Source organism: Tamandua tetradactyla, chromosome 11, assembly GCF_023851605.1.
Source record: "Tamandua tetradactyla isolate mTamTet1 chromosome 11, mTamTet1.pri, whole genome shotgun sequence".
NCBI classification, from domain to species: domain Eukaryota; kingdom Metazoa; phylum Chordata; class Mammalia; order Pilosa; family Myrmecophagidae; genus Tamandua; species Tamandua tetradactyla.
In genome coordinates this window covers 85,235,123-85,249,113 of record NC_135337.1, presented here as the reverse complement: position 1 = coordinate 85,249,113, position 13,991 = coordinate 85,235,123, and the positions used below count along the sequence as shown (strand labels likewise).

Genomic DNA, 13,991 nt, shown 5'->3' with positions numbered 1-13,991 from the left:
TTTCAATGCATTTCAATAAAGTGACGTACATTTGACTGTGTTCTTATGTCCTTTAATAGGACTACTTTTTTTAAAGGATATAGATTTCTTATGTCTTATGTATTTTAATGGAGAAAACAAGTATTTAATGGCATTTTTTTTCAACTCAATGTTTTTGCTACCAGTATGTCTATTAGCAAGTGTCTAGAATAACAGGTGAAAAGCAAACAAACAAATGGAAAGGTGTTCTATGAAGTATGGGTTTGTAATAATTTCGAAGCATTAGTAAAGTACCAGGGTATATGCTACTCGAGGGTGAATAGGTGACTATTTTACATAGGAAAGTACTTGAATCTGAAATAAACATACAGCGGTGGGTGTATGTATATAATTTCCTTATATCAATCCTCTCTCCTTTTGCAAATGTCTCAACCTCTCGGATTCACAGAATCTAACCAGTGTCTCAGAATTCTTCCTCTTAGGACTCTCGGATGACCCAGAACTACAGCCCCTCCTATTTGGGCTGTTTCTGTCCATGTACCTGGTCACTGTGCTGGGAAGTCTACTCATCATGCTGACCATCAGCTGTGACCCCCACCTCCACACTCCCATGTACTTCTTCCTCTTCAACCTGTCCGTGGCTGACATTGGTTTCACATCTACCACTGTCCCAAAGATGCTTATGGATGTCCACGCTCAGAGAGGAGTCATCTCCTACAGAGGCTGCCTGGTTCAGTTGTCCTTTTTCTATCTTTTTGGATGTTTGGACAGTCTAATTCTGACTGTGATGGCCTATGACAGGTTTGTGGCAATCTGTCATCCTCTCCACTACACACTTATCATGAACCCCCGGCTGTGTGGCCAGCTGGTTCTGCTGTCTTTGCTCTTTAGCATTTTGGACTCCCAGATGCTCTGCTTAATGGTGTCACAACTACTGTTTTGTTCAGACGTGGAGATCCCACATTTCTTCTGTGACCCGACTCAACTCCTCAAACTGGCCTGTTCTGACACCTCCACCATTAACATATTAATGCATTTTCTGGGTGCCATCTTTGGTGGAATACCAGTCTCACTGATCATTCTCTCTTATACTCAAATTCTTCCCTCCATTCTGAGAGTCCCAGTTTCAAGTGGGAAATATAAAGCCTTTAGCACCTGTGGCTCTCACCTGTCAGTAGTTTGCTTATTTTATGGAACTGCCATGGGTGTGCACCTGAGCTCAGCTTACTCACATTCACCCAGGAAGAGTGCAGTGGCCTCAGTGATGTATATGCTGGTCACTCCCATGCTAAATCCCTTCATCTACTGCCTAAGGAACAGAGACATCAAGAGAGCCCTGAGGAGGGTCCTCAAGGGAACATAATCATCGCAATCCTGTGCTTTCCTTCCAGATTTGTGGATAAGAAGGCACAGAAAACCAGATATCTGAAATTAAACTATCCTCTCTGGGCACAGACTTTTTCATAGTTCTCACGGTTCTATTTTCATAAAAAAAGTCATGTCTCATATCTGGTCCTGGTTCCTTTGACACGTATTTTTGAGATTACTGTAATATTCCCCTAGCTTTGACACATTGTTTAACTCTCAAGACCTTTATTTCTTCATTGTAGTCATATTTAGTCTAACTGCTTCACTTTGGGATTTACAAATAATGTAGGAGCATGGTAAATTTCCTTCAAATATAGGTATCTTCATGGTGATCACCTACTCTTATCTAGTACAGTGGGGGTAGAATTTTTTCCCATGTTTATTCTCAAAATGATGAATAAATAATCCTTTATTGCACTAGAAAGTATGAAAACTTTTTCCATGCTTACATCCAGCATTTTCCTTCCTTTTCTACTAGATATTCTATGCAAAAAACGAAGAATTTCTGTGAGTAGAAATATATGGTTTGTTTGCTTTTACAAATATGGTCATTCAGAGTAATCTCTTAGACATCATCTAATAAAATGTGCAAGAATAATTCATATAGTATAATAAATGTGTTTTTACAATTTTATGAAAAATACAGGGATAAAAAATTCAGGATCAAAATTCTTCAATTGTTTATCTGAATAGTTAAGGAAAAAAAACTGGAGTAGTCTTGTTGTTTCTTCAAGGATGTTCAATCACCTGAGTGGTAACTGTAAAAACTAAAAACATGGTTCTTATTAAATATATGCGTGGTTGAATTGTGCACCACACATATATTTGGACATTTTTTGGTCTTGACTTCACATTCCGGTGGACCTATTATAAATAATCTCCCTTCAGTATACAACTTCAGTTATGATATGGTCCTACCGAGCAAGGCTGGGCTTCAATCCAGGTTATTAGATTCTTTTCTAAGCAGAGTGAAAGTTATATGGAGTTAAAAGCCTGGGGAGCATCCAGAAGCCAAAAGTCAATGTAAGAAAGAGGAAGAAGGAAAATGCAATTACTTGTGCATTGGCCTCTGATGGAAAAACCAAGAAAGACAAAATTTCAAAACCAGCAAGAAAACTGACCTAGAAGAAAGCAAGCCTTCTAGTTTTATGAGCCAATAAATTCCTATTCCTATTATAAAGCCAGCCGCTTGTATGGTATTTATTTTAGCAGCTTAAAAAATAAAATGCTGTATGAACCCAACTATCTATGGTTTCCATATGCCATTCTCTATACTAGGCTTTACCAGGAACTCATAATCTCAAATGTGATATCTTGTACTCACCATAGCACCAGCATTCTAGAATGGCTCAATGAATAATCTCTCTGCTTTTAATCCGTGTGTACACACCTTCCATTTGGTCTTTTGTTCTGTAAAATGTTACTCTTCAACTATTAGTTACAGACTCATAAATTGCATCCTTTTTCTGATATCAATTCTAATTTATTATACATATTTAAGGTTTATTCTAATTGGTAATTTACAAGTCAATCTCAGAGTTCCGAATTACAGAGATCTCCTAACAACCAGTAAAACCACATTGGTCCAAACACATATTAAAGTCTTTGAGATTTGTGAACATGAAATTCTAAAGAAAATACATTCTGAATAAAGTAATGCATTTTTAGTTAAGCAGAAATGAAAGCCTCTGAGGATGTTTGTTGATTTTTGGGCATGGAATGCCTACACTGTTACCTGATGTCAATGGAGTGACTCTACTGGTTTAGGAGTCAGCAGGGTGATTCTTCTGACTGAATTGAGATAACATCGTGTTGTGATCTACAATAGAAAAAAAACAGAGGCAATTCTGCATGTGCCATTTCCTTTCCAGGGATTGCTTGCTCTGTGCATATTGGTGATATGGATTGGGGATTCTCTTGTAAAGCAGAAGGAGATATTCAGAGTCCTGTTTTGTTTTAGAAACCAAATTTCTGATACATTTTGAGGCCTATGTTGTGGGCATAACATAAGATTCTCTCGATATCTTCTGCCTCCTGGTGTCCATGCCCTTTCCTAAATCCCTCACTAGAACGTCTTCAGGATCTAGTGACTCACCTCCAAAGATTACTACATGGCCAAAGACATTGGATGTTACCTCTGAGTCTAGTGGTTTCAAACACTGAAAGAATCTGAATTTCCTCTTGCTGACTTTCTGTTACTTTTTTGCCTGTGTGCTCAGATGGAAGCAGGCTGCTATGTTGTAAGTCCTGCCCCTGGTGAGAACCTGGATATCCTCTGCCCAATATCCCATGAGAAACTGAATCATGATAATAGACATGTGAGATTAGAAAAATATCCTCCACTGCTCTGATCTTGATATGACTGTAACCCTTGCTGACAGCTTGTCTGCAGCCTTGGAATGCCCTGTAATATTAAAGTAAAATGTCAAGTTATCAAACAAGTATGCAAAATGCAATTGTTTTCTAATAATGTCAACATATAATATTAGGAAAGAATTAACACTGGGTGGTCATTCAAATTAGTAAAATTGTATATCTCAATGTATAAAACACTAAATGATGTCAAAGACATATGGAAAGGAAAATAAGTAATTATCCTTAGAGACAAAATTTTTGATAAGAAAATGTAATAGTATCACAAAGGTGGTATGGAAGTCCTAATTCTTTATAAATTGTTTGAAAAAGACAATGCATTTTCATGTGTGAGACATGCATTGATTCATTACATTAGTGTCTGAATTTTATATTGAGATTCCCCACTACTTAGAAATCAGATTTGGAGTAAATATCAGCTTCCTTCTAAGAAGACAAGCGAAGATCTATCGAAGACATTTCTCTTCCTCCTACTCCATTAATTTTAATTCTTAGAGACGTAGATAACATCTACCAATTTGGCTGATTTTGTGGTCTGTCAGTTGAGCTCTTAGGCCATCCAGGAAATAAAAAATTGACCTGTGTTCTATATCACTAGAGATTGCTAATCCTAGGTAGGTGGTCTCCACGGGTGTTCTCTCCACCCAGAATCATCATCTGCCTTGGGGAGAGTCTGTCCATGCCTGAGTTGGTCCTTCCATCAATCCTGAGGTCAGGACCTCAGCCTTTTCTCTCATTTAGCACAGTAATGACATTGACCACACATTCCTCAGTCATGTCCCAGCACACATGAGATACAGCTAAGTGACTGTTGCAGATGATGATGTATTTAGATGTGACTGTTTGGAATATTGTTTCCTCATCATTAGTACAAATGTAGCCATTCATATAGCCTTATGGGTGGATGGGGGGCCTCAAATGCAATGTCTGAACACTGAGGGCTGAGGAGTTTATGTTCCTGTTTCTAGGGGGATTTCAGAAGTCTCATTCAGAATTTTGCTTTTCTCTACCACTGGTCTTAGCTGCCATCGTACTGTCACCACCAGGGCAGGCAATGCAATCTTCAAAATTGATCACAAAGACAGTGCTGGTAAGGATGGGGTGAAACTAATCATGATATTAAGTCCCATATGGAGGGTTTCCTAGTGCGAGCCTCTGAACTAGGGGTAAATTGTTTCATTTTTTTCTGAATGAACACCCCCAATAAAGAAGAACATATTTTATCCTTTTTTCAGATGAGGAAAAAGGCACAGCCTCTCAATCTAACTTTTACCATGTCCTAGAGTAGACATGGGTAAATTCAGATATGACTTTGGAGAGTAAGCCTCTAGACACAGGCACCAGGCCAACCCAATCTGTCGTTTCATTTCCCTGGTCACTTCTGGCATGGTGCTAGGAAGGAAAGGACTTAAACTAATTTATTTTTTGTTCCCAGAGCATATTCAATGCTTGACCCAGATAGGTAATGAATCAACAAATCTGTTGAATACTGATTGCCCTTCCTTACTTCATAGGAACGAAGAAGGAGCAATATGAATTAGACACACTACATTGACAGCCCTTCCAAGGATGTCCCATAGGAGTAAAGACAAGATTAAAAGCTGGAGCTGTGGATATCTGTGGAATTACTTTTCTTAGGGAACTTCTATTTTCTCTTAAATATAACCTCTAACTTTATATTATCACACATCAGCTAAGCTAAATAAAAATTAAAAAGAAAATGAGGCAGGCCGCAGTGGCTCAGCAGGCAGAGTTCCCACCTGCATTGCTGGAGACCCAGGTTTGATTCCCAGTGCCTGCCCATGAAAAAAAAAATTTTTTTTAAGTAGAGGAACAGAAAGGGAAATTCAACCTTTTCTTGTGGCCTGAAACACAGTTTAGGATTTAAAAAGAAAAAAATTCATCTGTGCCCCAATTTTTTGAGATAAGACAGGCTTCAACGTCAGCCATATAATTGAAAATAAAGGTGGCAAAATCTTTTGGGGAATTCATTAATCAATAATCCTGTTATTCCAATATTGATTTATATCTCAATTCCAAATGATGAATTTTTTTAAGTGCCGAACCACCAGGGAGTCATAAATGAGTTTCTGATATTGATTCTCATTTCCCTCCATGGGAACTGAAGAGCTTTCCCTTTTCACATCTGCTTTAATCCCAATAATCTCCCTTGGGAATAGGTTATTTCATCTTCGAATTTGCTGAATAAGCCAGTGGTTTGCAGTATTCTTGAACAGTTAAATTATAAGGATTATATGAATGGTTATTAAATTTCACCCTAATATGGAAATCCAATATTCTGAAATAATGTTCTATAGAGAAGATGGGTTTTGTTGTGGAAAAATCATAGGGTAACTTTTACTACACTTCTTTGGGAGTATTTCTAACATGATAGTTTAACAATAAGAGCACTTATTTGGTTGTGTATGATTTTTTTATTGAGGAAGCATGCAGGAAATTAATAGTAAGATTTAATATGCATCAAATGTTGAAATGCATACATTTATCAGTCATGAGTATAAGTTAAAGAATTTATCAGTTGGATGAATAGAGAAATGTTTGGGAATTTTTATAGGATTATTTAATAACAATGAAAATGAAGTTCATTTCCAACAATATTATGCATCAAGTTAACTAGAATTTAATCAAATGAGTGATAAAGGGAGAGTCAAAAATCACAATATTAATATGTTTGAGGTTCTGTTAGTAGCAAGATACTGTTTACATGAGTTTTCTAAAGAACTCTTTATGAGTTAATGAATCAATATAGAAAATTACGGAAACATTATCAGGTACATATCCACCCGAATTTATGACACTGGTTGTTTTAGAGAGACAGAAGAGTGGAGGAAAGGAATCATTCAGTGATAGCAACAGAACACAAACTTTGTTGATAATATTTTAATATCTCTGTTGCTTTGAACCACTCTCTAGTCTCTTTTACTTTCATTCTGAAGCATTCCTTTAGGATGGCCTGGCTAAGTCCAGTGGTGATGGATTCCCTCAGTTTTTGTTTATCTAAGAATATCTTAAGCTCACCCTCATTTTTTAAATAGAGTCTCACCAGACATAACATTTGTGGTTGATAGTTGTTTTACTTTAGCAATTTAAATTCATTAACCCACTGCCTTCTTGCATCCATGATTTCTGATGAGAAATGTGGAATCAATTGGGACTCCCTTTTACATAGCACTAAGTAACACATTGCTTTTCTCTTACAGCTTATAATTCTCTCCTTGTCCTTTGCATTTGATAGTGTAATCAATATTTGATGGGTTACTTTTTCTTCATGTTTATCCTGTTTGCTTTTCTCTGAATTTCTTGGATGTGCATATTCAAGTTGTTTTGCTAAGGTTAGGAAGCTCTCTGTCCTTATATCCATGACTATTCTGTCCGCCCATCTTTCCCTATTTTCTACTTCTAGGATTTCCAAAATACACAAATTGTGTGCTTGATGATGCCCTATAGCTGTCAGGCTATTTTCACTGTTAGTATTTCTTTTTTTCTTTCTGCTCCTCATCTTGACTCTTTTCAAGTGTCTTGTGTTCCAGCTCACTGATCCTTTCTTCTGCCAGTGGCATTCCACTCTTGAGTACCTCCTGGGTATTTTTCTTCAATTATTGTGACCTTCAACTCCAGAAGTTCAGATTGCTTCCTTTTTAAAATGTCTATCTCTTTACTTAGACTCTCACATTGTCCACTCATTGTTTTTGATATCCTGTAGTTCTTTCTCCATCCTTTCTTTCATCTCTTTGAGCATTTTTTAAAATCAATTTCTAGAAGCCTTTGTTCAGTTTGTCCACATTCTCATCTTCTTTGTTGGTGTTTTCTGTACATTTTTCTTCTTCCTTTGGATGGGCCATTATTTCCTGTTTCATTGTCTTGCAATCTTTTCTTGTATATTGTATGTTTTAATATTTTAAAATGTTATCTCTGGGATTACTAGCTGGAAAGTCTAATTCCTGAATTTAATACTAGCTGGTTAAAAGACATTTTTTTTTAACTTCAGCCCTCCCTTTGGGAAGGTCTCCCTAAGGTGGTTGCACTGTGAAGTGTCTTCTCTATCTTTCTGGGCCTCTGTTGTGTCCTGGGCTTGTGATTGTTAGTTGTATTGGAGTTTCCTTATTCACAGGAGTTTGGCTGTCCCTCTACTTCTCAGGAATGAAGGTTCCTTCTCCCAATGATCTGAAGCTGGTGGGCATTTGCCAGTCTGTTCACCTGTGCAGTGGTTTAGGCTCCTTTCATTGTCTCATGTTGCTTTTATCTGGAGGTCAAATTCTGAGAGAAAGACCACCCTGAGGAGGAATTTCCCAATTCAGTCCTTCCCAACCGAAAAGACACGGGGATCCACAAAGGGGGCACAGACAGGCTCTAAAGCACCCTAGAGAGGGAATCAGGAAGAGAGATAAATCTTCTCCGAGGGTTCCCAAATGCTGAGTTTTCCTGGTTTGCCTGGTATATGCAGCCATTCAGCTAACTTTCTCCTGCAGCCCTGAATAAGTACTGCATCTTTATTTCTCTTCAGGGAGTATTGAAATAATGGTTGACACCATCTTTTCCCCAGTTGGGTTGAGACAATAGGGTGCAATCAGACCAGGACCCAGTGATGCAAACTGGCTAATCCTGTCATTTGAAGTGCACATGTGCCAGTTTAGAGAGACTCATTTCCTCCTTTGGTAGTGACAATGCTTATGGAAGCTGGGCTCAGAGATAGAGGTAAGCAAATTTCTGGATGGGATTTCTGAAATCCCCACCAAAACATAACCTCCATAGCTCTCAGTGCTGTGATGATGTTACACATGAGAGCCTTCTAATTTGGCTATCTCAATAGTTACACTTATACTAATGATGAGAAAACAGGATTCCCAACAGCCATCCCTAACTCTAATATCTCCTGTGACATTCACTTTGCTGCTTCTGGTCCCAGCTAGAGCATGAATGACAAATGTGTTTGCAATGCCATTATTCTGTTGGACAAGAGAAAATGCTGAGGCAGCAACATTGGGACTGACAGGAAGACAAACTCAGGCATGGGCCACCTAAGGCTGAGGAGGATTCTCAGAGAGAGAATTCCCATGGAGACTGTTTCCCCAGGACCAGCAATCTCAAGTGTATTCTTTAATGTTGGATGGCCTAAGACCTCAATTCACAGCATGGATAATTAGCTAAACAAATATTATCAAAATCTCTGAGGACTTATTAATGTTAATGGGCTGAAAGTAGGAGAAATCTCATTGTCCTTAATGAAACTGGCTCTGCCCTTCTTCCAGAATGAAGCTGGCATTTATTCCAGGTATTACTTCTAAATAGCAGACTATAACATGAAATTCACATACTCATTTTATAAATCAATCTATGACTCAATGTCTGAAAATGTAGTGAACTCCTCAAGTAATTTAGGAAGAATAAGGACGGCCATACCAACAATCTGACACCCTATTTTCCTTATCAACATTTTGCCTTTAAGTAACTGACTACTTATTTTACTTTTTATATACCTTGATGTGGTTTGGGTTTTATTCATTCAGATTTATCATTTTAGTGATTACAATGACAGTTCTATCCTAATTTTTCTTTCTCATTGATATATATTTACATATTAGAAAACATTTGAATTTTACATATTCATTTTATAACTTTTTACTTTTCTTAAATATTGCAGTGCTTCACAAGGCTGGACCCAAGCTGAAAGCCAGGGTTACAGTTACAAGGAAGTCAGAAGAGTGGAGGATATTCTTATAATCTCACCCATAAGACTGTTATCATGATTCACTTCCTTACAAGATATTGAGCAGAGAATTTCCTGGGTTCTTTGCCACATTGGTCTCTCTGTGGGGAATCTCACGATATGGCAGCTGGCTTCCATCAGAGCAAATAAGCAAAAAAAGAAGTGGAGAACCAGGAAGATGAAAATCAGTTTCTTTTAGTCTTTTAGAACCCTAGCCTCAGAACTAACATCCAAAGTCTTTGGCCACTTGATAATCCTTGCAGGTGAGTCATTAGGTCCTGCCCACTCTCAAAATGAGGAATTTAAGAAAGTACATAGCCATAAGGTAGCAGGGGACATTGGGAGAGTCTTAGATGCTGCCACCACACAGCCTTAGCAGCTACGAGGACAGCTGGCTCTAAAACACAAGGCTCTGGAGATGTACTTCTGATTTCCAACATAATCCCCAAACCATATCCCCATAGTGCCATATGCAAAATATCAAAAAGAAGGAACTGGTTCATGCAGAACCTCCTCTGTATTTGTTTCACTGGAAGCCACAACAAGATGTGTTTTCCATGCAATCAAAAGAACCATCCTGGTGTCTCCTGCATCAGCAAAGTCACTTGATCAATATCAGACAAAGCTGCAGGCATTCCGTGCTCAAATTCAACAAATATGCCCAGAGTCTCTGTTTTGTACTCCACTGAAAAGGCTCACTTTTATTCAGAATGTGTTTTCTTTAGAATTTCATGCTCACAAATCTTGAAGTCTTTATAAAATATGGTTTTGACTGATGTTATGTTATTAGCTATTAGTAGATCTCCTTAGTGAAGAAATCTGAAAATTGGTTTGTCAATTACTGATTAGATGAAATCTTAAATGTGTATATGCAAATAAATTTGTTTTTGGAAAAATGATACCATTTACAAACGTGTAGATCAAAGTTAGATAATAACATTTTAGAGAACTAAAGATCTAATGACAAATGTGTACAAATGGATTAAAGGCAGGGAGGCTGTGCATTGAGACCTTAAAATGCTGGTGCTAAATGAGATTGCAAAGCATCACAATGAGTGTTCTTGAGAAAGGTGTACTGCGCCCCATGCACCAAGCCTTGCTCCATGCTTGATCCACAAATACAAAACCTTAGAGGAACTAGGGAAATCAACTTCCAAATTCACCTTTTCAAAGTAATGAAATGTCTAGAATTCAAAGCAAAGTTGCAAAGCATTTGAAGATGCAAACAGATATAGCCCAGCTTAATGACCAAATTAAAACACCAGAGGAGACACAGGCTGTGAAACAACTAATCCAAGATGTTCATACAAGTGTACTAGATAAATTCACTGGGTTGGCTAATGACATAAAAGAGATCAAGAAAACACTAGAAGAGCATAACTAAGAATTTGAAAGAATAAATAGAAAAATGGCAGATATCAGAGAGATGAAAGATTCTGTAGACCAAGTCAAAAGTATACTAAAGACACACAACAGCAGATTTGAAGAAAGAAAAGAAAGAACTAGTGAGCTCGAGGACAGGATAATTGATTTTGAATGCAAAAAAGAACAAGTGGCACAAAAAGATGAAAAATTTGAATTGGATTTCAGGGAAATAATGGACAACAGAAAGCACACAACATAAGAATCATAGGTTTCCAAAATGAGAATGAAAGAGTAAAGGTCTAAAGATTAGCTGGGAAGATAATGGGGGTAAATTTCTCAACCCATAAAAAAGACATAAATATAAAAACCAAAGAAATCCAACAACCCCCCAAAAGAATAAACCCTAATAGGCTTACTCCATGACACATACTAATCACTCTGGGCAAATGTTGATGAGAAGCAGAAAATCCTGAAAGTGGCAAGAGAAAAGCTATGTACTACATTCAAGGAAAACCACATAAAACTGAGTTTTGACTACTCAAGAGACACCATGGAGGCAAAAAGGCAGGGGTAGGACATATACAAGAACCTTAAAGAGAAAGAATTCCAAGAATCCTGTACCCAGCCACATTGTCCTTCAAAACTGAGGGAGAGATTGAAATTTTCACAGACAGATAAAGGCTGAGAACATTTGACAACAAGAAATCAACCCTATAAAAAATACTAAAGGAGGAGAGGAGGGGCCAAGATAGCAGTTTAGCAATGTGCGTGTTTTAGTTCGTCCTCCAGAACAACTACTAAATAACCAGAAACAGTACAGAACAGCTCCTGGAGCCACAATAGTTACTGCACACACAGTATACCCCAGTCTGGACCAGCTGGACCGGCTCCGAGTCTCCGGAACTTTGAGTTCCCCAAGCCACAGTGGCTGGCGCCCAGCACCCCTTCCCCACAGGAGGCTTCCCAGAGGGAAACAAAAGACACTCTAACAGTAGCAGGAACTGAGTCCAACCAAACACCAATTTTTCCATTAATAAAGAAATTCTGACTACTAAAAATAGGCCCCCAGCTCAGGCCAAACTGGTCAAGGTGGAGGTCGTTTATTGGGCTAACCAAAAAAGAGGAAATGGGATGAAAGGGAAGTTTTTGTGGCTGTATCTACGGAGGCTTGGCTGCCACTGGACTCAGCGGTGGGACTACTCGGGTTGCAACTGCCCCAGACATAGGCAGAAACAGACTGCTTTCAGGGCTGTCTCCCGCCTGTTCCCCAGGGGAGGGGTGAAGCCCAACTTAGGTGGAATCCCTCTCTCAAGAAATTCAGACCCCAGGGCTTGGCAAATGGAAGCTATTAAAACCAGCCTACAACCTCTCCTCTGTCTCCAACATGCCCCCTGCAGGGAGAGTCTGCCAAAGTTAAAGGTACCACATCATCTTATGCTGGTGGAACCTGCAGTCAGACAAGTGCCACACACAGGGCAGGATAAGAAAAACAGAGTCCAGAGACTTCACAGGAAAGTCTTTCAACCTGCTGGGTCTCACCCTCAGGGAAAACTGATGCAGGTAACTCCTTCCCCCTGATAGGAGGCCAGTTTAGTCCGGGAAAACCCGGTTGGAGTCTGTAATACCTATGTAGACCCTCCTAAGTGTGGGGAGGGAAAAGGCGCCTTACAAGCAGGGCAAGAAACAAGAAAACAAGAACTGAAAAACTACCCCCTGTTAAACAAAACCTAAGCTAGAGGCCCAGAAAAAGCTGAACTGAAGGTCAAAGGACAGACAACAAACTCATCTAGCAAAAAAACCCTAGGTGAGATGAGTGAAACCAATCTCCAGAATAAACTAATTAAGGTAATTAAATGTCCAGATGCCAGCAAAAAATAACAAATCGCACCAGGAAAACTGAAGATATGGCCCAGTCAAAGGAACAAACCAGTAGTTTAAATGAGATACAGGAGCTGAAACAATTAATTCAGAATATACGAACAGAAATAGAAAACCTCATCAAAAACCAAATCAATGAATTGAGGGAGGACATGAAGAAGGCAAGGAATGAACATAAAGAAAAAATGGAAAGTCTGAAAAAACAAATCACAGAACTTATGGGAATGAAAGGTACAGTAGAGAGATGAAAAAAACAATGGAAACCTACAATGCTAGATTTCAAGAGACAGAGGTTAGGATTAGTGAACTGGAGGATGGAACATCTGAAATCCAAAAAGAAACAGAAACTGTAGGGAAAATAATGGAAAAATGTGAGCAGGGACTCAGGGAATAGAATGATAATGTGAAGCACGCAAATATACGTGTTGTGGGGGTCCCGGAAGGAGAAGATAAGGGGAAAGGAAGAGAAAAACTAATGGAAGAAATTACCGCTGAAAATTTCCCAACTCTTATGAAAGACCTAAAGTTACAGATCCAAGAAGTGCAGCACACCCCAAAGAGAATAGATTCAAATAGATGTTTTCCAAGACACTTACTAGTCAGAATGTCAGAGGTCAAAGAGAAAGAGAGGATCTTGAAAGCAACAAGAGAAAAGCAATCCATCACATACAAGGGAAACCCAATAAGACTATGTGGAGATTTCTCAGAAGAAACCATGGAGGCGAGAAGACAGTGGGATGATATATTTAAATTACTAAAAGAGAAAAACTGCCAACCAAGAATTCTATATCCAGCAAAATTGTCCTTCAAAAATGAGGGAGAAATTAAAACATTTTCAGACAGAAAGTCACTGAGAATTTGTGACCAAGAGACCAGCTCTGCAAGAAATACTAAAGGGAGCACTAGAGACAGATATGAAAAGACAGAAGAGAGAGGTGTGGAGAAGAGTGTAGAAAGAAGGAAAATTAGATATGACATATAAAATACAAAAGGCAAAATGGTAGAGGAAAGTACTACCCAAACAGTAACACTAAATGTTAATGCATTGAACTCCCCAATCAAAAGACATAGACTGGAAGAATGGATTGAAAAACAGGATCCTTCTATATGCTGTCTACAGGAAACACATCTTAGACCCAAAGATAAACATAGGTTAAAAGTGAAAGGTTAGGAAAAGATATTTCATGCAAATAACAAGCAGAAAAGAGCAGGAGTAGCTATACTAACATCCAACAAATTAGACTTCAAATGTAAAACAGTTAAAAGAGACAAAGAAGGATACTATTACTAATAAAAGGAA

General features: G+C 38.4%; 1 protein-coding gene across 1 annotated transcript; it reads left to right on the top strand.

The window, feature by feature from the left end:
• Positions 1-406: 406 nt before the first annotated feature.
• Positions 407-1,342, top strand: LOC143649647 (olfactory receptor 7E178-like). Its single transcript, XM_077119577.1, has one exon. The coding sequence runs from the start codon at positions 515-517 to the stop codon at positions 1,340-1,342; it is 828 nt and encodes a 275-aa protein (XP_076975692.1). The 5' UTR covers positions 407-514.
• The last annotated feature ends 12,649 nt before the right edge of the window (positions 1,343-13,991 follow it).